This window comes from Borostomias antarcticus (genome assembly GCF_949987555.1).
Source record: "Borostomias antarcticus genome assembly, chromosome: 6".
NCBI classification, from domain to species: Eukaryota; Metazoa; Chordata; class Actinopteri; order Stomiiformes; family Stomiidae; genus Borostomias; species Borostomias antarcticus.
This window is the reverse complement of record NC_140239.1, coordinates 24867669-24892875: the sequence shown is the minus strand read 5'-3', so window position 1 is coordinate 24892875 and position 25207 is coordinate 24867669. Positions and strand designations below refer to the sequence as shown.

The 25207-nt window shown below is 44.3% G+C and overlaps 1 protein-coding gene across 6 annotated transcripts in view; it reads left to right on the top strand.

Annotated features, from left to right (window-relative positions):
* epha7 (eph receptor A7) overlaps positions 1-17152 on the top strand; it is a gene marked incomplete at its 3' end in the record, with an annotated part of 52194 nt that extends 35042 nt beyond the window's left edge. The window contains exons 4-15 of one of the 6 annotated variants that reach the window (XM_084439881.1): positions 5949-6073; positions 7535-7703; positions 8476-8584; positions 9475-9530; positions 11505-11618; positions 12070-12255; positions 12671-12732; positions 12955-13164; positions 13487-13636; positions 15628-15821; positions 16573-16728; positions 17038-17152. In XM_084439881.1, coding sequence (XP_084296007.1) covers positions 5949-6073; positions 7535-7703; positions 8476-8584; positions 9475-9530; positions 11505-11618; positions 12070-12255; positions 12671-12732; positions 12955-13164; positions 13487-13636; positions 15628-15821; positions 16573-16728; positions 17038-17152 — 1646 coding nt within the window. Of the gene's footprint in view, positions 1-5948; positions 6074-7534; positions 7704-8475; positions 8621-9474; positions 9531-11492; positions 11619-12069; positions 12256-12670; positions 12733-12954; positions 13169-13420; positions 13637-15627; positions 15822-16572; positions 16729-17037 lie in introns of all 6 variants that reach the window. The other 5 variants (XM_084439880.1, XM_084439877.1, XM_084439879.1 and 2 more) reach the window with 5 other exon arrangements.
* Between the last annotated feature and the right edge of the window lie 8055 nt (positions 17153-25207).

Genomic DNA, 25207 nt, shown 5'->3' with positions numbered 1-25207 from the left:
TTTTGACACTAACACGGAGCAGTCGAGCGCTTACTTCAATAAGTGGGGTTCCTACCGCCTAAACAGTTATGTACTGTTACACAGGTGACTAGTGGTTTCTGCATGTGTTACGCAATCCAAGTTTGAGATTGCGACACGCGTGAGTTCATAGCACGGGATCCATCGCAGGTTCTAATGAAGTCCCTGTCCGCATGCGACGGAGGGGTAATCATGCACGCTGCACATTACGTGTGCGAGCCAGTGTTGCATGAATATCAAAGGGGTCCATCCGCTCTCATCTAAGACTCTTCCTCCAGCGTTCACAGCTCTGTTCAAGCCTGTGGTAATGCCGTTATGTGTGGGTGACAGGCCGCCTAAAATTATCACCCCAGGCACGGAACTGATCGAGTCAAGGAATTATTTATTATTGACAGTTTAAATTATGACCGTAGAACTTTTATTGGACTTTTATGCCGCCATCGCACATTATGTTTAAAAACACGTCACGTCAGCCATCGAGCTACACCACACGCCACGCAGACAGTTACACTTCAGAAAAGTTCTTGAGCAAAGAAAATTGGATGTGATGTCTCCCTGTTGAGCCACAGAATATAAATTAATATATATGGGGCTGCCTTTTAGAAGGTCTTTGAGCAGGGGGAAATCATGATGCAAAATTGTCATTTTGATGGTTCAGACGAGCTATCAGTTACAGTAGATGGGTATTCATCACCACCCTTTCAGCGCTAGAGCTGTCAGGTCTGGGATAGGCCTTAAAAGGCCCGGGCTAGGCCTCCCCCAAATGGCCCTGGCTAATTGCTTTTAAATGGAGCCTCCTTTGACCCTCACTGCATGCCCGCCAAAGGTGCCCCTAGTCCGGAATTGCTATGCAGGTAGTGCTCTGTCCTCCATCAATCTTTTTTGAACTTGATTTTGAAGCACACCTTGCTCAAGGGTGTTTTCATACGCCTTCATTTTATTAAGCACTCGCAAATAATTTGAATCAGAGACTTAAGCGAGGAATGGCAGCTCAGCGTAATTCAGAGATAAATAAGACATGATGACTTTAGCCACAATGCACAGTACAGTTAAAATCCTTATGATCTGCTTAACGGCTGCTTCAAATGAGAACGAGATTGCCAGGTGATCGGATTGAGAGCGAGCGAGCCCTAGTTTTAGCTGTGGGTGCAGCCTTGGGAATTTCTCCATCAGAAAAAGACTCCGCTCGGGGATGTCGCCCACATGAAAGCTGAAACCCTGAAACCTCGAAGAAATGAAAGCGTTAGTTAACGGCCCGAACAATTTATGTCCGCGCCGGTCGGTTTCACCATTCTCTCCCTGACTCTAAGCGGAGGTGACAAAGCCGTGAGCGGGGTCGGTCGGCGGGAAGCACATTCTCTGTGTGCTTCACTGCTGCCGCTCACGGACGATGCCCGCGCCGAGGCTCACATGCCAGAACCTTCTCACGCCAATTCCGACAGTCACCCTCACATTCATCAAAGCCCAGGCTTGTCATTGTCTCCCGTTTTTATTTTCCGACTCACTGATCCCCTACTGACTGTTCCCAGCACAAAAAAGAGAATTCTCCTCGCTCTTCTTTTTCACGTCTGCCTACTGAGTGATTGAATAACCTTCAGTTTGAGGCCCTGGTTACTACCAGCCCGGCACCTCTACAGGCAGGCAGGCTAGCTTTGGGAACCTCAGGGGAGATAATGAAGAGATCTCTCTCTCTCTCTCTCTCTCTCTCTCTCTGCATACCCAAACACACCTACACACACACTTGAAATGCTCCTCTCATGGGTGCCGCCAACATTATACAAGGGACTTTTTCTTTCTTATGGGAGTCACAATGTCAAATGAAAGTAGTCTCGATTATGTCATACCTCATTAGTGTCAACCTAAGCAGCATACAGTCACCAATCTTGATATTTCAGAGACTTCTGGAAAATATGTCTGGAAAAGGCCCCCGATCAATTAAAGTTGAGTGCCTTAACAAAGTGGACCATAAATATCAAACTTTGAGTTACGACAGGATAAAATCTAGAGGACACTGAAGAAAACATTTCACTGAGTGAGTTATATGATCCTGTATGACATCAAACGCTATTTCCCTTTACATTGTTTTATAGCTTATGGTAGTCATTTGTGTCCCCTCTTACATCAAAAACTCGCCAACTTAAACAACTGTCTTCATCACTCCATCCAACCTCTTGGAGCCCCACCAGTCCGGGTATAACGTGAGTCACTCAACAGAGACAGCCCTCCCTGCAGTGGCGTCCTCTTCTTTTTTCCCTCTATACGATATCTCTGGTGTTATTGACTAGCATGACCTTTACCATTGTTATGCCGATGACACTCAGCTGGCTTTGTTATTCCCCCCTCTGACACACAAGTGGAGACCTGTCCATTACCAAGACCGGCCTATCGCCACTGACGATGTTGTGGTGACGCCAGTAACATAATCATTATGCCAAAATGACACCCAAAAGCATTACACCACTGGCCAGCATACATCTAAATCTCCCCTAGCATACTAGTCGTTATCTCCCTCTCTCCCTGACTCCAAGGTTCTCTCCATATTCCTCTTCTCATTTCTAGCTATCTTTTTCTTTTAATACATCCATGCTGGTAATGCTTTTGCTACCCGTGCTGTCCACTGAAATGACGTTGGCCTGCCCTTAGGGTTCCAACTGCTTAGAAGAAATGAAATACATCTGACTGTCGTTTTGACGCCTACGTTACTCAAAACTCCCACGCATGCACAAAATTCACACGGGGAGCCAGTGTCATTGCGTGACCTGATTGATGTCTGTCATGTCTCTGCCATCCATCCAAAATAGGCAAGCAAGCGATTTACAAGGATCTTCAATGGGAAATAAAAGAATGGCAGAACAGATACCATTAAATCTTACATACAATTCATTTTGATAAATAGCAAGTAGGCAAGTAGTAGTACATTGGCATTTCGTACATTAAATGCAATTATTTTAAGTTGCTTATCAATAATAGCGTCAGCTAAATGACTAATGTAATGTAAATACATTGTCGGTGCTGGATCCATTGAAATAGGTCCCATGCAAATCTTCGGCCCGCGGAAATATTGTCAATATGGAACCAGTCAATGGTGCAAAAAAAGGTCGGGGACCGCTGTGCTAAATGACTGTAATATAATGTGTCTGGGTGCAGGGATGTGTAATAACATCATTGTCTGCCTCTGTTGAAGAGTAGACAGTGATTTCTATCTCATATTGCATTTAAAAGAGAAACCATTTCGTTTATGATGTAAGTAATCTAGTGCACTCCACTACAATCAATAGTGTGGGCGTGAGATACTGAAGCTTGACTTTAGTACGGTGGTAATTAAAAGATGAGTTTATAGCGGTGGTATGGTCCACAAACCAAGCAGAGAAGCAGCAGAGAAAAACGCTAATATAATGCACTGACATTTCTCATGATTCTGCCTCCACCACCACTGAGCTTGAAACCTGAGTGAAGGAAGAGGATATTAAAATCCCTGGCCCTTAATGTATTCATAAGGTATTCAAATGCAGAGCATGATAGAGATTGGCTTCTGGATGAGTTAGCTTTACAGGATGAGGTGTTGGGGATCACTAATACCTTCTCTAATATTGCAGATGACTGCACAGATGCCTTCCCCAAAAAACCTTTCAGACAGGCATAACAATTACAGTTTTATGGTACCCTAAGCCCCACAGGTATGTTAAAAAAGTCTGACTGGCTGACTGGCTCTGGTCTCTGTAATGTTAAGTATGTCATTAAACGCTGCCTGTCACATGGTGCTGGGGAAGAGAGAGAGGGAACCCAGAGAAGGAACACGCCTCCTTGTTATTAACGCCGAACCCAAGGTCCTCATTTCTCACACCGCACAGATGTTAGCTGACGTTCAGGCCACCCCTCCTTTCTTTCCCTTTCTTCTCACGGGAATTCGTGGCACCACCTTTTCGTTTTGCCGTGCGAGCCACGCCTGCTAATGCTGCTCACTGAACTCCTGATGCCCGTGGAAACGGGGCGGACCCTGGCTGGCTGTCAGCTGTGGTGGAATGAGGGAGCAAGGGAATGATGGACACATGAAGGGGGTGTATATTGGAGGAGGAGGAAGGGGGGGGGGGGGGGGGGCTGAGTTATGGCTGCTGGAGCCCCAGGGCAGAGAGGGGTAAATGGGGCAGGCAGGATGTAGCCTGCGTCACTTTCTGCGGAGACGTACCCATGTGAGTGGCTCATCAGCAAAACACCTCACCACGATCATAGATCCTCTCTGCTACTACTCACTTCCCTTATCCAGGGCATCCCGTAGCTAAAGAGACCCCGAAAGGCATCAGGAACACCCAAAACAAACAACCGATGTGGCCAACTGTTCAACGGCAAAGAGTAAAAAAAAAGTTGAATGCCACTTCTAATTCGCGTCTAGCCACCCACGTCCATGGCGGAAACCCTCGGAGGATGTGACGCATGATTGACGCATAATTGATGGATAATTGACAGAGAATTGTGAGGGGGGCGAAAACAACCGCCGTATCAAAACAGCGCGGAGAAGCTTCGGCTGGAGGCATATTCAGGCAGTCGTGAACTGAAAGCAGAGTTAGCGTCAGGAAAAAAACGGCTGCTCTTCTTCAGAGGCTCAGTCCCTGGACCATGGCAGAAGCTGGACTAAGCTAAACTGCCCTAAACGCCTTGTTGTGACTGGGGGAAAGAGAACATAATTGTCCCTTTAGAAGACCGGCCGCGCTGAAAGGGATACTTTGTCGGTCTGTTTTGGGTGGATTATGTGGGACATGTCAAAACAGGGTCTGCGGCCGTCCGCAGTCGCGCGCACCGCTGTCAGGAATGCAGATGAAGCCCAACGAGGGTTTAATCCGAGAGGAGTCATTAGTGACGAGGTCACCGTAAAACAAATCTGGGTCACCGAGGTCACCCCTTAGCCCAGGTCACTGAGCATGACACGCAGACATCAGCAACTTCATCCGCTTTGAACTCTGACCTTCCCATAGAAATCAGGGATTCTTTTCCCGTTCTGGGAATCCCCCCCACCCCCCACCTCCCTTCTTTAGCTGACATTCTCGCCGGTTATCTTCTCATTAATAGCTTAGCCTTGGCTAGGTTCAAATGAGGAGCTTTTTCCGTTTCCCGTAGCTCTGTGGAAGTGAAGGTCATAATTTGTGGTTCTCCGAAAATAAAAGCAGCGTCTTTCATTGCGAGGCCAGCCGGCCTGAAGGCATGACTTGATGTCTATATGTGGTTGATATTATATATGTATGTAAGGGTATCACAATCTGGTACATCTCCCAGACCACAACAGCAACAACGCATGGCTGCCTCATTTGCTCAATGACAGTCTAGTTCAGTGTCTCCAGTTTATCATCTTTCCAAAGATGAAGCTACTCAAAGTTCAATCTACTCTTGCTTTTAACTGTTCTCTTGCTCATTCTACAGAGAATTAGCATTTTCAGACAGTCTTTGACTACACCGTATACTTGCAGGGAGACACAAAAAAACATACCTTTTAAGTTTATGCGTAGTGCAACAGATAATTGCTGTGCATAAACTTCGCTGCTGCAAGGTTACTGCTACAGCACATCTCTCTAAAAGATTACCTCTGTCATCAGGGAGAATAAGTAGCTGCCTCTTCCCCTGGCGTTTACATTGGAATTAATTCAACGTAATTGTCATTCATAACCCTCGTGTTGCAGTGCCACGCTGGCTGGGATAATTTCATCTTCCGCTGTTTGCACTGTAATTGAAATTTCCATTATGAGGTGTAAACATTTAGGAGCCGTATGTAAATATTCATCAGAGTGCTGGCAGAGACGAGAGGGCCATGCGACTGCATGTTGTCTAGCCATCTTGGCGGACCGGGGCTTAGAGAGTGCCTGATTGGATGGGGACGAGTGCATTTGTTTACCTGTCTCTCATCGATGTCGTCTTCTCTCCCCCCCCCCACACACACACAGCTCCGTCCCAGGTCAGCGAGGTCATCAAGGAGCGCGTGCAGCAGCGCAGCGTCCAGCTCTCCTGGCAGGAGCCCGAGCAGCCCAACGGCGTCATCACCGAATACGAGATCAAGTACTACGAAAAAGTGAGCACGCATTGTACATCGACGTCAAAGAGAGAGAGAGAGAGAGAGAGAATGTGTGTGCGTTTCTGTTAGCCCTTTATGGCTTAAACAGACAACTTTCATTCTCTCTCTCTCTCTCTCTGTTCCTCTCCCCGCATCCTCTCTGTTTTCATTCTACCTACTCTTCATCTTGCATTCTACCCGCACGCTGCCGTGAGTGGAATATGCAAGCTTTCTTCAGTGCTTCCTTTGTCCCGTAATTGCAATAATGAATGAGATGCTCATGCGATTTTAATCAGCCCGCCGTCCGTCACCGCCACCCCCACGCGCACGCCAGCCCCCCGTCTCCGTAGCCATCGCTCTCCCAGAGCGAACAATCTGTTCCTGCGTTTTCCTTCGCGCCCCCCCCCCCCCCCCCCCCCACACACACACACGCACACACACTCATATATAATATACCGCTGGCTCCTGTGTGTATTAACTTTGAACGAGATGAGCACGGTACAGCAAACTTCAGACGGGCAGGTTTTAAAGCAATACGTCACGATATTTGGACCTTTACAAACATGTCTGGTGCTAATTCTCCAATTAGGTTTACTAAAAGTAAGCTGAATCGTCCAAACAGTCTACTCAGAAAGATAATACATTGACAATTATTACCTTTTGAAACTCGCGCCCCCGGGACGCAGCATTCAGTCGAAGTGCGCATTCGCAACGTTGTGCTTAAACAACACAGTAGTAGCTAACTATTCCGGCGCCTATGGATATCATGCATGCATTTTTAGCTCAATGATATCATGGCGGAGGTGAGAAAACCGAAGCGAAACATCACGGAGGAAGCCAGAAAAAGAAAAAGACAATCTGATAACGTTAACTTACGACAGTACGACAGTGCCCTTACTCGCAGAGCCTGTGGGGGCGCAGTTCCGAGAAATCCAGAGAAAACGCTATGTATTGCTTTAACACAACCAATCAAAGCCGGGGTATTGGCAAGGCGCCGGGTCAGGTCAGGGCCTCTCGGCCACCTCGGACTCGGTCTCCTGTGTCACGTAATGTGGCTGTAATCTGGCCAGCTGTAAAATTGGAAACAAGCTTGACTTGACTCCTAACAGGCTTTTGGCATTCCATTTTGGGGTTGTTGTTTTTGATTTTTTTTGCCCGGCAAATCATTTACAGATCAACTGCAAAATATATAGTCCATGCAGTCTGTATCCAAGTGGATTCCGAGCACAACATACTATAGCAGTTTCTTCTGTCTACTTCAGTTTAGTAATGCTCTGTCTGTGTAGACAGTACACCGCCTAACCCTGTTCACCCAGGCAGACACAGACATTTCATATCTCGTTTGTGATAAGAAAACATAAACAATGTCACATCGTAATCTGAGCCTCTCCAGTCAAACACTTGTCTTTTTTGTGTGTTCTTTACATTATGACTAAGGGGTTATCATGGATTTAATAATTTGCGTTCCCCCCTCGACAGGACCAGAAGGACCGCATCTACTCGACGGTCAAATCCAAGTCGACGTCGGCCACCGTGAACAACCTGAAGCCCAGCACGGCTTACGTGTTCCAGATCAGGGCCTTCACCGCGGCCGGCTATGGAACGTATGGCCCCAGGCTGGAGATCACCACCAAGGAGGAGTCCACAGGTAGCAGCAACACACGCGCGCGCACACACACACACACACACACACACACACACACACACACACACACACACACACACACACACACACACACAAGGATTTTCAAACGATACACAAATGTATTCGCACTTGCATATAATATAATATGCACCCACTCAGCCACACACACACACACACACACACACACACACGTACCCATAGCTACATTCTCACATTTTATTTGATTTATAAGCGTACCAAACAGTGGGTCTCAACTACTGTCGGGAGTCAGAGATTATTGCTCTCCTCCCTGGTATTGTATTTATACAGCTCTGACCCAGTTGATTTGATATGCATGAATTCTCCAATCTCACATCATGTGCATTGACAGTGCAAAATGCTATCGGGGCCGCTTCTGAGTGATGATCAGTGGTTTGTCAATGCAAACAGTCTAAAGAAATGTAAGTGCTTTGAATGGGAAACGATCCAACCTGAATGTGTCATTGTTTCAGATGAAGGGCAGCCGAGGCTCCATCTGGGACTATTAAGCCCACTTTCTGAAACAGTAGAGCTGTGTGTATGCAGATGGCCCCGAAATAGCAGCAGCCCTCCTTGTCTCTGGGAAAAGGGCGAGAAGGGGGTTATCAGTCTCCCCACTGCTCATTGGCTCTGTTATTTCCAATAGATTGCAGGCTTGATGTGCTGAAGTTCACACTGTGAACACGCCTCTGTCTCTTTGCGTGTGTGTTTCCGTGTGTGTGTGTGTGTGTGTATGTGTGTGTGTTTCACTCGTCAGCTGCGATTGTCTCCAGTGAGCAGAACCCTGTCATCATCATAGCAGTGGTTGCCGTGGCGGGGACCATCATCTTGGTCTTCATGGTGTTTGGCTTCATCATTGGGAGAAGGTACGCTCTCGCGGGCCCCATTGACTCTCCGCTGCTGTGAGTCTCCGCTTGTCAATTAGCCTTTCTGTCACTCACAGGCCTCCATAGCTATGGAGTCCACACACGCACCCATCATCTGTGGCATGCTGTGCTAATGGATTGTGATGCATCATTTTCCAGTCCTCACACTGAAGAAAAACTGACACTATTTTTTGCATGTGTTTTTTTTTTTTATGGATCCATTATGATAGTACTTCTCCAAATGAAAGGTTTTGGCTCCACTTTGAGTGTGCGTGCGTGCGTGCGTGTGTGTGCGTGTGTGTGTGTGTGTGTTGTGTGTGTGTGGTATGTAATATACTGTACTCGGGGAAGGGTGAAGTATCTCCTATCTGTCAGTAACCATTAAAAGCATCCCCTGATGTACTTCTCCAAAAGGAAGTCCCATCAGTATGGATGGTGTTTCATCATAGCATGCCCTACATGGGGATATGACCTATATCCATATCTCCACACACGCAGTAGCACAGAGGACACATGCCTGTATGATTTTCATATCCATTTCACTTAGCATGTCCGCCGCTTGCTCCATCAACCCATTTTTTCACATCACGGTTAAACCACAATCTCTTACAGTAATGCTCTTCTGTCAGGGTGGATTCAAGACGTTAATATTACTATGTTGATGTTGAATAGGCACCCATTTTGTTTTTTGTTAGTGACAGAGGAGTTAAACGACAAGTGGCCAGCAAGAAGCCAGTTTTACCATTCTAGGCCATTCCTGCAATGCCCATACTCTCAGCTGGTTATGTGTATCTTGTCAGCAACGTTAGCTGAGCCCTGCTAGGATTCCTGTAGAATCACTTCAACACAAGCGACTAACTCTGCGTTCCTCTGTCTCTCTGCTTGTAAAGGCACTGTGGGTACAGCAAAGCAGACCAGGAGGGAGACGAGGAGCTGTATTTCCAATGTGAGTGCCTGCTTCCATCAGCTCACACATACACACACACACACATGCACACACACACACATTAAAAACCACTCGTTCGCAGCGCCCGCCACAGGAAGGGCGCTCCGAAGAAAAAGCAAGACCCACAATGGCTCTACTACCCCAATTCAGTTGATGGTCTTGATTCGCGCTAAAGCTGGAAACGATCACGCCGACATCTGTTTGGGATTCAATCCGCAAATCTATTGAGACGAGGACATAAAATCTGAAAACTGCAAACACATGAACGCGAGACCTGTCGGAGAGGGCAACCGAGAGAGAGAGAAGTCGTCATAAAAAATGTAAAAGGCCCGCCTCACGCTCTTCTGTGCGGGGCGGGGGTGGGGGCTGGTGGGGGGGGGGGGTCTCCTGGTGATGCGGGAAGCAAAGATGCTCACACAGTTCACTTGTATCCCAAGGTCCCCCGTCTAGGCTCCTTTACCTATAAGTCTCTTTCTTTTTTTATAGCTCTTTCTTTTCCTCCTGCTTTTTTTTTCCCTCCACACTCACACACCGCCCATAATGATGCCCCCGGAGATGCAGCTGCAGACGGCGTCCCGGGCGAAGCCGTAATGATCTGCGCTGTAGGCAGACCGCCGGTTCGGAGGCAGAGGGTCAGGGTGTCGCGCGGCGCCTGTGTTAGAGGAGAGCCGTAGCCGGCGAGCCCGGGTCCGCCTCTGCTAAGTACCTGACAGATGGGGCTCAGGAGTGCACATGTCCCCCCGCCGAAAACACGGGGAACAACAGCGACGCCGGGGTGCCGGCGGCAAGCCCTAATAGTGGGGGGGGGGGGGGGGGGGGTCCGCTTTGCAATATTAAGCGGCGAAAAGCCGGCAGGGCGACACAAGCCAGGTCGTGTAAATTCGACGCGTAGGTCCAATCTGTCCACCAGGTAGCACGGGCGGACGAGATAAGACGTGTCCCCATCAGATACGCTGACAGGCTGGATGGACGAAGCAATTATAGGAGCGGGTGGAGGGAAATACTGTATCAGCTGCCATCTCCCCATGCTGAAGTGTGAAGTGTTGTGCTTTTGTGTTTAGGTTACAGGAGAGGCCAACATGACTTTTGAGGATTCAGAACAGAGAGGATATTAGTGTGTTTTTTCACGTCAGGTGTTATCATGCCAGGAGCTGATTAGTCATTTTATTACACTGCATTAGTGAGTGGGTTTATTGTGTTTTAGTTTTTGCCTTTGCCCACTATGTTATTGTCTTATGCTCATGCATCTTATTAAATATATTGTGGTAATGTTGTAATTAGGGGAGTTTTGATATGCGCAAATTAGGTCAACGGGACACACTGATCTACCCCAAAACGGTAATTTATCAGTGTGGCTTTTTTTAAATGTGTATTTTGGGAGAAGAACCACACAGTCTTGTCTTTTTGAGACTGTGGCCTTTTCAGTCCTTCGTCTGCCAAATATTTGTCTTTATTTCCAGAGTGTGTGCATGCATATTCATTAACCATTCTAGTATCATTGTGTAATTTCATATTGTATACCAACAATTCATATTATATATAATATGTGATATTATACTGTGTCAAATGACAGAGTAAAGGTAAAGAACTGCTTTGAAATCCTTCTAACAGATGTTATGGTTTGGTACTAGGCTTCTCAAATCACTGGTTTAGAGAATCATGTACCAAACTGCTCAGGATGGCTGACATCCAGGGAGGCAAATACTGTTTTGGACATTTCAAATCTCTGTGACTCTTGTGAAGAAGGTCAGGGAGAAGCCATGATAATGGTAATACCATTGTCATTTCTATTCAGGCATACGAACAGGGAGGGGGGAGGGGGGTGGGCATAGGTGCTTTCCATCAGCCGACTGCTTGGTAATTCCTTCTGAATCGTTGCCTTTGGTAATCGCGTGCCTGTCAGGGGCCTTGTGCACTGTATGCATATTTAATCGTAACAGTAATCCTCTTACCCTTCTACAGTTAAATTTCCAGGCACCAAAACATACATTGACCCTGAAACCTACGAGGACCCGACTAGGGCTGTCCATCAATTTGCCAAGGAGCTGGATGCCTCCTGCATTAAGATTGAGCGAGTTATTGGAGCAGGTGAGCCTAACTGTGTCTCAGCTCTCTCTCTGCTTAGTCCCCCCCCCTGCTGTCATACATCACCATGACAGCCAGATATTTACACCTTGAACGGGGGCCCTATTTCCCTCGCTGTATATTGATAGCGCAATTGCAAAGGAGGAAAAGTTCATTGCAATTAGTGTGTGTGGGCTGCATTTTTAGAGGTAGGCAAAGCAGAAATAAGTCATGGTTGATAAATTGCTGGCACATGGGTTTTGGAGATCCGGTCAATGATGGTATCTATACATCTCTTGCTTGTCTTTTATAGGTCTCTTTTACACTCCCCAGAGTATAACGAGATGTCATACTCCATATTTGTATTCTCCCGCAGCACAGCTGTTTTGGCTGAAAATACACTAAGCAGTTTGTCAAACATGAAGTGCCTTTTTTTTTTATATCTCTCGGTCACGACTGCTTTTGTCCCTCACAGGAGAGTTTGGGGAGGTGTGCAGCGGCCGTTTGAAGCTGCCTGGGAAACGCGATGTGTCAGTGGCCATTAAAACCCTGAAAGTGGGCTACACAGAGAAACAGCGTAGGGACTTCCTCTGCGAGGCCAGCATTATGGGCCAGTTTGACCATCCCAATGTCGTCCACCTGGAGGGAGTGGTCACGAGAGGTAAGGACTGCGGCTTGCATAGGAAATGGGGCACGCGGCGCGCACCCAGAAAGGTTGCTGGTGAATATTCTCTTTGTTTTCAGGTTTACCCCCTCTTTTTTAATGTTTTATGGTCACACAAGATTAGTTGTGGAATTAGTGACACTTTATTTTGCTGTAGAATATGGAAAGTGCTTTAGTTGAAGTAATGACATTGATAACTATCAGACGGAATTACATCACATTTTCTCATTTAGCAGACTAATAAGGAGCAGATGTTAACACTTAATAATATCCCAGTTTAACAAAGTGCTAAAAATAACACCAGACATACATGTATGGAACCATAGGCAAAAGTATCCCATGTTTGCAAGCAAGCAATATACAGTATACAGTATATGAGTCAATTAACACCATTTATCATCCTTGCTTACAGGGAAACCGGTCATGATTGTGATTGAGTATATGGAGAATGGCTCGTTAGACGCTTTCCTCAGGGTGAGTAGTACCTATGCATCCAAGCGGCTGGAGAGACACACACTCAGATTAGTCATCTCGTTTACCTTCTATACGGTCCGTCACTCAATACGTTTGCAATGCGCTTCCTTTCGTTCATGGATAAAGCACCAGCTCTTGCCACAGAGCCGTGACCTAAATACTGCCGCTCTCTCACTTCTGGCGGAGACAGCTGAACTGACTTGTTTTCTCCCTGCCATGCAGAAACATGACGGTCAGTTCACAGTCATCCAGCTGGTAGGGATGCTGCGCGGCATTGCGGCGGGGATGAGATACCTCTCCGACATGGGATACGTCCATCGAGATCTGGCCGCTCGAAACATCCTTGTCAACAGCAATCTCGTATGTAAAGTGTCCGACTTCGGCCTGTCAAGAGTGATCGACGACGATCCCGAGGCTGTCTACACAACAACGGTGAGTCAATTAAACCGGCCCCCATGTTGCGCTCCCTCTCCCTCCAGACTCCCAGAGCTGCCCTGGAATACGCAAAACCTTGCCTCATCCAATGCATGAAAATGGAGCAAAAACATGGAAGCAGGCCCATGCATGTCTGCCCCCCCCCCTCCCCTGTTAAATATGCAAAGCATGCAGTTTCTAGTTTCAAGTTTGTTTTGAAGGTTTTTGCTGACACTGTGTGCAATCTTGTAACTCTTTTTAATTGACGTTTTAGGGGAAGATGCAGGATATAATGAATTTGATCTTTACTCCAGCCACTGACCTGCATTTTACTGAACAGGGTGGAAAAATACCTGTCCGATGGACTGCAACAGAAGCCATCCAGTATCGTAAATTCACTTCCGCTAGTGATGTGTGGAGTTATGGCATTGTCATGTGGGAGGTCATGTCCTATGGGGAACGGCCTTACTGGGACATGTCCAATCAAGATGTGAGTTGCTACCTTACATGATCTTTATAATTCACCTGCTAGTCAGGTTTATCATTCTGCTGGAACACTACCACATAGTCCAGGGTTATCACAATTATTAGAGAACACTTAAACTCAGAGATGGTTTTAAACGGTGTCCACAATCATTGTTCAGCGGTGAATCTGAGTGTATAAGATTTGAATGAGTAAAAGTTTTTAATTCATACCAGAGACTGATATTCATAAACTATGCATGGTAATCTAAACACAAATACTTGGAATACAAAATACTTGTGGATACAAAATACTTGTGGATACAAATGTCTTTTAACCTACATATAATGACATATGGCACTATAAACCGACTTTGTCATTAGCAAAACTTACAGTTTCATAATTCTATCATCTGCTTAGTTATGTAGAACTTGTAGTTTGAGCAGCAGTCATTGCTTTGTCTTAGCTAAACTGGAACATATGAATATTGCAAAGCTGTTCATTTTCTCACCAATATCAATACAATTTATGAAGTCAACTAGAAATGGTGCTCAGAGAGCAAAGACCTCTGCCCATGAGTGCATTTTGAGCAGGGCATGTTGAGTATTGCTGCATTCATTAGGTCGAGAGCTTTATGTCAGTCCAAACCCCGTGTCTCTTTGCCTTCCCCGTGTCGAGATATGGCCATTTCAATTCCCCCTATCGACAATGAATGGAGGGAATTTTTTGCATGATTGGAGGTGAATGGCCGACCTTCTTTGGGTGGCTCGTGAACCCACCCCATAATTCGGATCCGCTCCAAAATGGGTTCTGAATTTACTACACCCCTCCGCCGAGTTTCATGGAAATCAGTCAGGTAGTTTTAGCTTAACCCTGGTCTAAAAAATGAATGGAGGTAAAAGGCCGGCCGTGTTTGGGCGGCTCGCGGACAAGCCCAGTGATTCCGATGAGCTCCTACATGTCATGGTTTCTAAGTTTGCCTATGCTACACCTCTCCACCAAGGCTCATTAGGTTTCATAGTATAGTAATCGTTTCAGTAGTTTTTGTATAATCCTGTTAATAGACGAACAAACAAACAAACACACGCCACCGAAAACATTACATCTCGCCCTACGCTGTTGCTGTGGCGGAGAGACATATCTTAATCCGCCACTGTCTGCTAGTACTTGTCCCACGGATGCTCTTCTGTTTGTTTTATCCTGTGGAGAAATTAAGAATGATATAAAACAGCAAATATTCCCAGAGAATACACGGGCCTCAGCAGAGGGACCAATCATGATTGGGATTCTCAGCCCCTCCCAGAGGCCTGCTGATTGGACCATCAGACATGCTAAACCAGATGATTGGGGATTTAAGCAGCGTACAGCAGATGATGCTTTGACACTGCTGCTTGACAGACTGTCACAGACATCAGTGTCAAAGAGTTTTGTGCCCTGTCAAGATGTTGGCAAACGGCTTCTCCGGGGATGGGGAGGAACAATATTTACATTTCTTCAACAGTTAGAATGTTTTGACACGTTTCTCTCCACAATTCAGCCTTGTTTGAATAGCCTTGACAGGAATAACACATGAATAATATATGGCAAATAAACAATCCCACACCCCCACAATAAAAGGAAGAGTCAAAATCAAAGGTACCCATGGCCCCTTAAGTACCCACACAATTGAGTTACCTCCATGTCAAACCATGTTTTTTTGTAATGCAGAAAGAGACTAGAATTACTGTAGTTAAATGTTATGCGGGTACATTGTTTTTACTATTCAGCAGACATTATGTAAATGCTCCTGGTCACATTCACTTCAGCAAGAACACACTTAGTGTAGCAGTCTGGCCTTTTTCTCCTGCAGACACCCCCCCCCCCACACACACACACACACTTAATGATGTTCTGCGCTGTTGTTTACAAACATCTTGATTAAAGGATAGAATTGAAATTATCTGTGGTGGATGGTGGCTTAGTGCTAATGTGGCAGTAATGGTTGTTAAAGACTCCCTCCTTTGTTTTGGGTTTTGCAGGTCATAAAGGCCATAGAGGAGGGGTACCGCCTCCCAGCTCCCATGGACTGCCCCCCTGGCCTACACCAGCTAATGCTGGACTGCTGGCAGAAAGACAGGGCTGATCGACCCAAATTTGATCAAATAGTTGGCATCCTTGATAAGATGATTCGCAATCCTAATACCTTAAAAACCCCTGTGGGAACATGTACCAGGTAAGGAAAACCTGTCGCATATTAGATATTACAAACCACAATGCGGAGACACTGAATGACAGTATCAACCTCTAGAATTAGATTTCACCATGATAAGACTTTGAAGTACGCTATATATATATATATATATATAAGTTGCTTTATTCAACTGCATTAGTGGAGAATCCATAGCATCCAGTGGTTGATTTATCCACAGGAGCACCACAGATGAAAGATAAATCCAGGGAATCAATAAGCCAAAGCAGCTTCCATGGGTTCATGGTCAATGGCAAGGCTTTTAAATCAATCTCTGTAATGAGTTCCTGGGACTTTAAAGTGCTGTGGGAACTCTGGACTCAACTGTGACATTTGTCAAATGAAATCTATTTACAGTCGGAACACAATCTCCCTGGGTGAGATTGAGAATGTAACCAAAATAATATTTGTAAAAAAGGAGTTCCATTTCTGGAGACCTTTGTGCAGTTGGAAAACAAATTTTAATTCTACTGATATTGAGCTTTTTGGTAATTGCTTTGTGAAAATATTCGCGCACAAGGCGATGTGATGATGTTTTTGCCTTTGCCTTTGAATTTGTTATTGATTTGTATTTGATTTCAGTTCAGCTAGTTAGTTCTTTACTCTCAATGTCCGGCGCCTTTGTGTGCCGCCTTTGATTGTCTTTGTATCTTGATCCCGACTTGATAGTCCTTGTCATTGAAAATGTTTACAGATCATGGTCAGCAATGCATGTTTCTCTCTTCTCCCCCCTCAGACCAATCAGCCCCCTGTTAGACCAGAGCACACCAGACTTCACCGCCTTCCGCTCAGTGGGGGAGTGGTTGGAAGCCATCAAGATGGAGAGATATAGAGACAACTTCACAGCAGCCGGCTACAGCTCACTGGAATCTGTGGCCAGGATGTCTATCGAGTAAGGAGACACTTGTGCTGAAGCTGTCAAACAGCTGATCTACCGCACTGTGTGGCTCAAAGCCAAAGTAGCATGAAACCTAGAGTTTGAGATTTTTATTTACACCTTTTTTTTCTCTAGTAATATTTTTTCACCCAGCAAGACTGAATTTTAACTTCATCATTGTGATTCATGAACGAGCCTGTCATGTTTTCAGATTTCTATCCCCCTCATTCCATTAATGAAATACCTGAGCCTATAAATCAAGCTTGTTTTGCGCCTCTCCGTGGCCCAGGAGTGTGATTTATGAGCGCTTGTCTTGTCTTTCAGGGATGTGATGAGCCTGGGGATCACTTTAGTGGGCCATCAGAAGAAGATTATGAGCAGCATACAGACTATGCGAGCCCAGATGCTGCACCTTCACGGCACGGGCATCCAGGTGTGACGGAGGGCTTGGCCCGGCGAGGACATGGCAGCAGAGCAGCAGTATCTAGAGCAGCACTAGGGGGTCAAGGAACCAGGATAATCACGGAAGTCAAAAGGACGTCTCCTGTGTCTGACTCTTCCGGGTGTCCGGAGTAAAATCATTCCTTTGTTCCTTGGCGAAGGAATTTAGTCCCTCTTTAGAATGGGTACTAAGCAGAGAGAAAGAGCATTCTACCTGGACAAAACGATTTGTGAAAGCTCTTGGGAACTCGCAACCACATATCAAATGGAGACGGCGCTTTTGAAAGCAGTTTGATACTTATTACCTTGTTCCTTTATCTTTGTGAATGATTTAGTTGTGCACCGTGAATGTGGATTTCACAAAAAAAAAAAAAAAAAATCCCCCTTGCAGTGGTTTTCAGTATTTCTTTTCTTTGCTAGTTTTGTTTATTTTGTGTCAACCACAGTGATACTGTATGATGTGGTTCGTACAGTAATCCATCATTTTTTCTTTAGTATTCTTTTCCTATTTGGACTTGACAACAGGGTAAAAGCTCATTGTCTAAAGGAGAGGGACAATGAACATGGTGTCTGAACTTTCTTGCTGAAGATTTAAAGGTACTTTGAGCAGTTTGTCTGGAGACAGTCCTGGCTCTTTTAACTGTTTTGCAGTGAGTAGTGTTTTTTTTTTTCCTGTGTTTTTTTAAGTGAAAAATTATATCCTGCACCTCAGATAATGACTTCAGAGATAATTCTCTTTTTGTTTTAAGCTTGCAGGGATACTGCTGTATGCTTTTTCTGAACACGGATGCTCACGTTATGATGAAACATAATCTTTTGACAAAAAAAATGTCGGCATTTTGAAACAGTATGACACTAATGAAGCAGTTTTAGATCAAAACTTTTATATAAAATATCAAGCGGCAAGCGGCCATCAAAGTGGCAATATTATTTGCTGTACATCTTCATGTGCATTAGTCAGTAGTCAGAATCAGTATGTTCAACAATTTGAACTTACTGTATTTAAATAAATAAAAAGTGTCTGATTATTTTGAAAGTTTTCCACAGATAGCACTATTGAACGATTGTATTAAAACCAGGGATGTTTTGAACCACCGCAAATAGTTTTGCCATCGTAGTGCCTTTAGATACCTTTTGTAGCAGCAAACAGTATTTGTTTCGTAATTGAGTCGTGAACAGCATTGGGTGAATCTATGAAATGTGTACGTTCTAGTCATAATACTGCCTTAAAACGTGTTAGAGTAATGTATTGCCACTATTTTAGGCACTCCAATGGCAATGCTTTATGCGGTGCAATTAGACAGAGGTCTTATATTTAGGGTTGAAAGGAAGGCTCCCAATTTTATTTGTGGTATCCTTTCATCCTACACTTGAAAGTATGAAATCAAGTGCATGCACACTTAAGTTGAGGGCCATATTTGACACGGTCAGTGTCGGGAAGGAGATCGACTGAACAGAGCAATAATTACCCCGGGAAGAAACGGTCCTCCTCTGAGATTTTTACGGTGCTAGATATTGCAGATCCTCTATTGTGCTGGAGGAACGTTTGGAAAGATCCTGTCACCCATGGAAAAGTAACATGCGTTGCTCAGTTGAAGATTGACTGTAGTGAGTCTGGAGAGATGTGTGTACCCGTGTCATCAAATAATTACACAGTCATTATGCCTTTCGTGTAACGGTATACTATTATATGATAATGGCTTAATGACAATATCATAAGGTACACATGTTTAAGATATACGACTGCAACAGCGGGGTCGATGTCATTCAACGCGCTGGAGAGGTGCACATATTACTCATGACATCATCCTTTCCATTGTACAACACTGAATTTGCAGGCCTTAGACATGCAACCCATATTGTACTGCTCCAGTCTGCGCAGTGTATTGCGCTAACTGGCACGACACCAATATCTTAATATACCCCGAATTGTCTGTTTCAAAGATCATACTGTGAAAATCACACGGTTACATACACAGACATGGCCAGGAGAGAAGCCCGCTTTGCTGTCATGTATTCATTTGTCTGTGCTTAACTTCCATGGGCACATACACCATGTTTGAGGGAAGGCGCATAAAAGTGTTTTTTTCTTTTCTTTCCTTTCCCGCCCCTATGTATGTTAATCAGGGCACAGAGATGAGGAATGGGCTCTGCAAAGATGTGCTGCAAGCCAATCTAGAGGTGCCATTCACAGTCTTCACTTTTTACAACAAATGAATGTTATGTTGAATATGTCCTCAGCAATGTATTCTCTGATGAAAGGTTCACTCTTTTTTCACCATTTGAAAGTCGGTGAAATGTAGTTGTTTTCAACTGCAGTTGTGGAAGATGGGTGAGGGTGTGGGACTCAATAATATTGAGAAGTTCTATATAAAAATATATAGTATGTACCTAATGTTACAGTGTAGAATGTGGCCGTAGATGAGCCTGTTTCTGCTCCTATGGACTGGACAGGGATTGAGATGATCAGAGATACAGCTTTTTCTATCGTTCACTAAGGAAATGACCTCATGTGTCCAGAACGCTCACTGTTCTCCAGAAAACAACCTTGAGCTCAAGCATCGACTTTCCGAGTTTAAGCATTTCTAAAGCCATTAGCGACTTTATTCTTTCCTAGATTAATTTCCTTTGTGGTTGGTCTAAAGGGACAGTCCCTTGTGGGGGGTACCCAGGAGTCAGGCAATGCCCGCTCTGGGCCGTGTGTCACAGGCCTACTCTTTATCCATACAGCAAAGCTCAGCATTTGGGTCCAGGCCAACCCTTTGAATTGAATACCAGCTTTACGCGTTCAGTCAGCACAAAACTCCCTAGTTCACAGGCAGCAGTACACCCCCACTCCCCACACCCCATCCCCTGTTCTGATCTTAAACTGCAGGCGCCCCTAGAGGCCCTCACTTCTCGGGCCTGGAGGTCTCCCTTCCTCTCCCAGTCTAGGGGTCCTGTAGAGACAGCAGTTAGAGTCAAATTGGGATGAAGGCCTGGATACAATCGATCCGCCATGTAAATCATGTGTAACCTTCATGGACAAGTCACCTCACTGTTGTTTCCTACCCATTTCGATGTTCAGGTTGTTCATCTCTGAAAAGATAAATCATAATTTGGGGGTTCGGTTTCAGCACAGTGTAGAAGGGTTTGTTTGGCGGATTGATTCAATTCAGAATTAAGATGAAATATAAATGATTATTCTACCTTTTTTTGGACAAGCAGCTGGAAATTGTGGACACCGCTTTACAAAGGTGGTGGATGATTCCAAAGAGTTCAGCACTGTTGATTGCGTCAGAAAGATCAGAGATTTGAGGGAAACTTTGTATATGTTCTAATTGTAAAACTTGTAAATTTTATTTATATTGTTGTTTTTTACACACACATTACTCTGTAGTGAGCTCTGAATACATTAAAAATGCACTATATTTTTCTATCTCACTTGCAGATGATTCTTGTCACCCAGACAATTTCAGTTGTACATAATTTCTCATTTAGGACCAAAGACAGCTGGTTTTCCATCTAGAAGCTCTTTTTTGCTTTTTAGTTTAATGTACAGTAATATGAATTGTCAATTTATTATTTATTTTTCTGTGATTAGAGTTTTGAGAGTATTCACTGGTCAAGAGTATTTTCCCCAACAGCAGAACTGTAAAATCATTTACTTAGACAATTTCTTGTTACATAGAGATTTCTTTTTTGCTTTGTAACCTTTGTAATAGACTGTACATATATTTTTGGAAATATAATACAATCTCTATAGAAATTCTTTGTCTCCAGTATGTACTTTTTCCACCATGGAGTGTAGCTTTAAGCAGATTAAGTAGTATGTCTTATTTAAGCAGTATGTGTTATTTAATATTATGGCATGGGCAAACTGACATGTATGATGTGTTTAACATGCAGTGTGATGAGTTTGTCTAGAAAGTCAACAATTAATGATGTCATTAATGACATTACCAGACCTCTGACCTTCCAGAAAGGCTCTGCTGAAGTGCCACCCCCTGGGACCTCAACAAAATGAGTCAAAATGGATTTATAAAGATAACATCTATAGTTATTCTAATATTTATTTTAAAAGATCTAGTGGAATCTTGTCTCGGAGGCTGATGGAATGTAATTATCAAACATGCTGTATCGTTTTGGTTTTCAGCTGAATTTGGCTTCCATCCATTGGTTTTTCCAACTAGAAGGAGACTCCATGGCTAGTCCTCAATTTCCACTAATCCCTATGCTACCTCCATCTGCTAATCTCCTTCCATCTCAAATGGAGAGGGAAATGTTTGGGTATTTGATCTACACAATAGAGTTGAATTAGTGTTCTCCCAAGGCCCCTGTTTGGGGTTCCGTGTCAAGAGTTTCTTGGTAACATTTGTGCCCATGGGTCATATGTCATCTCTTTTTCCTTATGTCTACACAGCTAAATGGTAAACGGACTGCACTTATATAGCTCTTTTATCCAAAGCGCTTTACAATGACCTTTCATTCACCTATTCACGCATACAGTCACACACCAATGGCGGCAGCTGCCATGCAAGATACTGTACTCACCTGCTCGTTGGGAGCAATTTGGGGTTCAGTGTCTTGCCCAAGGACACTTCAACATGTGAACAGGAGGAGCCGGGATTCGAACCACAGATCGTACCGATCCACCACAGTTCTGTCTTTGTCATTGTGGTGCCTTTTTGCTGCCACCATATATATTTCTTTTATTATTGAGTCGTGAGTCGTGAATACAGTTCTAGTCGTAATACTAGGGGTGGGAATCACAGGGTAACTCACGTTACGATAACCTTACGATATTTTGCCCCGATACCAATGGTATCATGACACAGCGATTCTGTGATAATCAATATGTTGTAAGACAGTTCCTCAGTATACATCACGATATCTGTGTTAACTGAAGAAAAAAACACTATAAAGGCAAAAAGCAGCAATTATGTTTTTTATGAATTCACTGCAGCATTGTTGTCGCAGGTTGTGGTGAACAATTAAACAAACAATACATATTACAATATAAAATAAAGTGCCAAAAGGCCGAAGTGCCCAGAATCATCATTATCAGGTCGTCCACAGACGGGCCTCCCATCTTTGTCTCCAGTCATTCTGGTCCTCCACACACCTGGCAATCTCATCGGTGGTCTCCACTTCTGCATCCATCTTGATTATGTCCACAAATGTTTTAGTTGGATGCCGTTGCCACTTGTGTCCACGCCATGGAGATGGCTTCCATAACACCAGCTGGCGGGCAGGAAGCTCACGTTGTCTGTAACAGTGTCCAGCCAGCCTCATTCTCTTTGCTGCTACAGTGACTTCCCACTCACCCTTGGCCTCTCTTCATACAGATCTTCAATACTGACATGCTCATTATGACTTATGTCCAGTGCTGCATGTAGCATTCTGGTGTAGCATCCGTCCAGCTACTTCTGCAGGGAGTGGCTCAGGGTCCAGCACTCACAGCCATACAGGAGAACAGCCTCCACAGTGGCGTTGAAGAAGTGGAGCTTAGTTTCACGGGAAGGTTGGATTTCCACACGTTGCTCATGCCGTTTAGAGTACCTTCAGCTGTCGTTAGGGGCAGATGTTATACAGTAGGTGATGACCTCAGTTTTCTTGGCGTTCAGACCAAGACCCACTCTGGTCAGGAGCTCTGGTCAAAGCAGGAGTTAAAATGTTTAAAGGAAGGACTATAGATACTGTACAACTATGCCACTCACTAAATATAAAAATATAAAAAACTTTGATACTTTACAACGCGTATCAATAATTCTACTGCAAGAGGCCAAGAAACGATAATCGGCATATGAATATTTTGTCCCACTCCTACGTAATAATCCCTTAAAATTCTGTTAGAGTAATTTATTGCCACTGTTGTGGGCTCTTCAGTTGCTTTATGCGGTTCAGTTGCAGTATGCAGATGGTTCTCTATTTTAGTTGTGGTATCCTTTCATTTTAAACTTGGAAAAGCTTAAGCTCAGTGGCACCCTAGCTCAGTCAGTGTAGGGCAGAAAATGGACCCAAACATAAGTTATATTTTAATTTCAAAACTGTTTCCTGTTGCTGTGATCTATCTCTCTAAAAGCCTTTCTCTATGTTTGAACAGAAAACATAGATACTGTACTGCACTCAACTCCACCACTCATACAGAGAGAGAAGCTGGAAGCCTGCCAGAGGAAGATAAAGGGGAAGAAATCATTTATATTTGGTAGATCCGCAATGATCTGAGCAGCCATTCTCCACAGCTAGTTATTGTACGATTTTACCTCATTATGTGAAAGTCAAATGGAGATTGATACGAATGTTTAGGAAGAAGCTGAAATTGATTACAATACAGTTGGCCTGACTAATACCAATTAAACTGCAGGGTGAGAAGAACATGACCCTATCTGATTAAGAAAAAATTTTCACCAGCCAGTCCTCTGCTGTATTCCTCTGGGAAATATACTGTGGAATTCAGCTCCATAGTCATACCATGATCATTAGAAACGGCCCTGATTTGTCTTATACCTATACCAGTTATATCCTGTTTTGTCACATACATACAGTCCAGCACTGTGCCAAACAGTAACTGTCAGATAAGAACAAAGTGATGTGAATCTCAAATCTTCTTTGGGCTGAACCATCCCTCTGTTTTGATCATCACAAGAGGAAGCATATTTTCACAAGGAAGCCTTGTCATCATCTGGGGCTCTATTTGATTGAGAAATATGGACACATTAATAGGAATATATTCAAATTAAAAGCTTGAACCGCAAGAACCTTTGAAATTAATGCAAAAAAGTTCTAAAAGATCTAAAAGCAAGTGTTTGCATCATTTTCCAAAAATAATGACTGAATTGAAGAGAAGTCTGTGAAGTCTGTCATTGCCTTAATTGATCTGTTCAACATGACTTCCTCCTAGAACACTGAAATATTCTTTTGAGGTTACATAATATATTTTCCTGGAAGCATAGAAAATAATTGGCAACAAGTGCAGACAGATTTCAGAATAAATACAGTCTCCATGCACTGATCCAGGATAATGACATTCCTTAGTTATATTCAAACATGCTTCACGTAGATATCATCTATTTACTGTATATTAGGGTGATGAAATATAAATACATCTGCCTCATTCAAGGATGACAGGAAACATTTGCTCAAGGCAGACTAATGTATAATGGACACGTGTTTCTGATGCAAATAGTATCCTGAGATGCAAATCTTACCCTTAACATTCTATACCTTGTCCTTTTGATGAAAGGCTCAGCTGTGACTCAAATCAGGGAAAGCATATCCTTCATTAAAAGCTCTTCATATGCTTCAACCATACCATCCACCTAGAGGCTATTTGATTGGGAGTGGCTTGGCAGCCATGGATTCACACAGACTCCTCTTTATGGCCATGCCCGTGGCACCTTACAGCATTAAGTATTTAGGGGCCAGTAAAATAATGGTACCCCCTCTGCGAACTGCCATCCCCTGGGCAGATGATCAATTTCACAGACTGGCAAATACCTCGGTGCAGAAGGCTGATGGATTTGGCAGATCTGATGGTTTCTTCAAAGACACAGTCGAGCAAAATGAAATATGGCGTTCCTGCCATTAGCTAGCCAGTTGTGGAGACAGCTCATATGGCGTGTGCTCAGGCTCTATTTCTAGCTCTGCAATGGCAGCTCCCAAGATGAGCCACACAAAGCAATGTACCTGCACACACCATGGTGGAATATATATATATTCATGATAACTTCAGCTGCTGATTGAAAATCCCCTATCTATGTTCGGAGAGAGCCAATGATGTTTACTCATATGCATCACAGTGTGTGTGTTTCCATGGCTTCCTGCCAGTCTCTGCAGGGTAATGAAATGCCCTGATGACTGTTGAATAACAATTTCAAAGGCAAGATCAAGTTAAAAAGAGCAAAGGTCAGCGATTTAAATCCAAAGTCAATCTCAGAGGGGTTGGAAAAGCAAAAAGTAGTGGAATAAATCGCAACCGCAGAAAAGTGCATGACCCGCCCCTGTGTTTTCTGCCCCAAAGCAAAGACGCATCCTGCTGTACATATCGTAGAGATGGAGGGAGGGAGGGAGG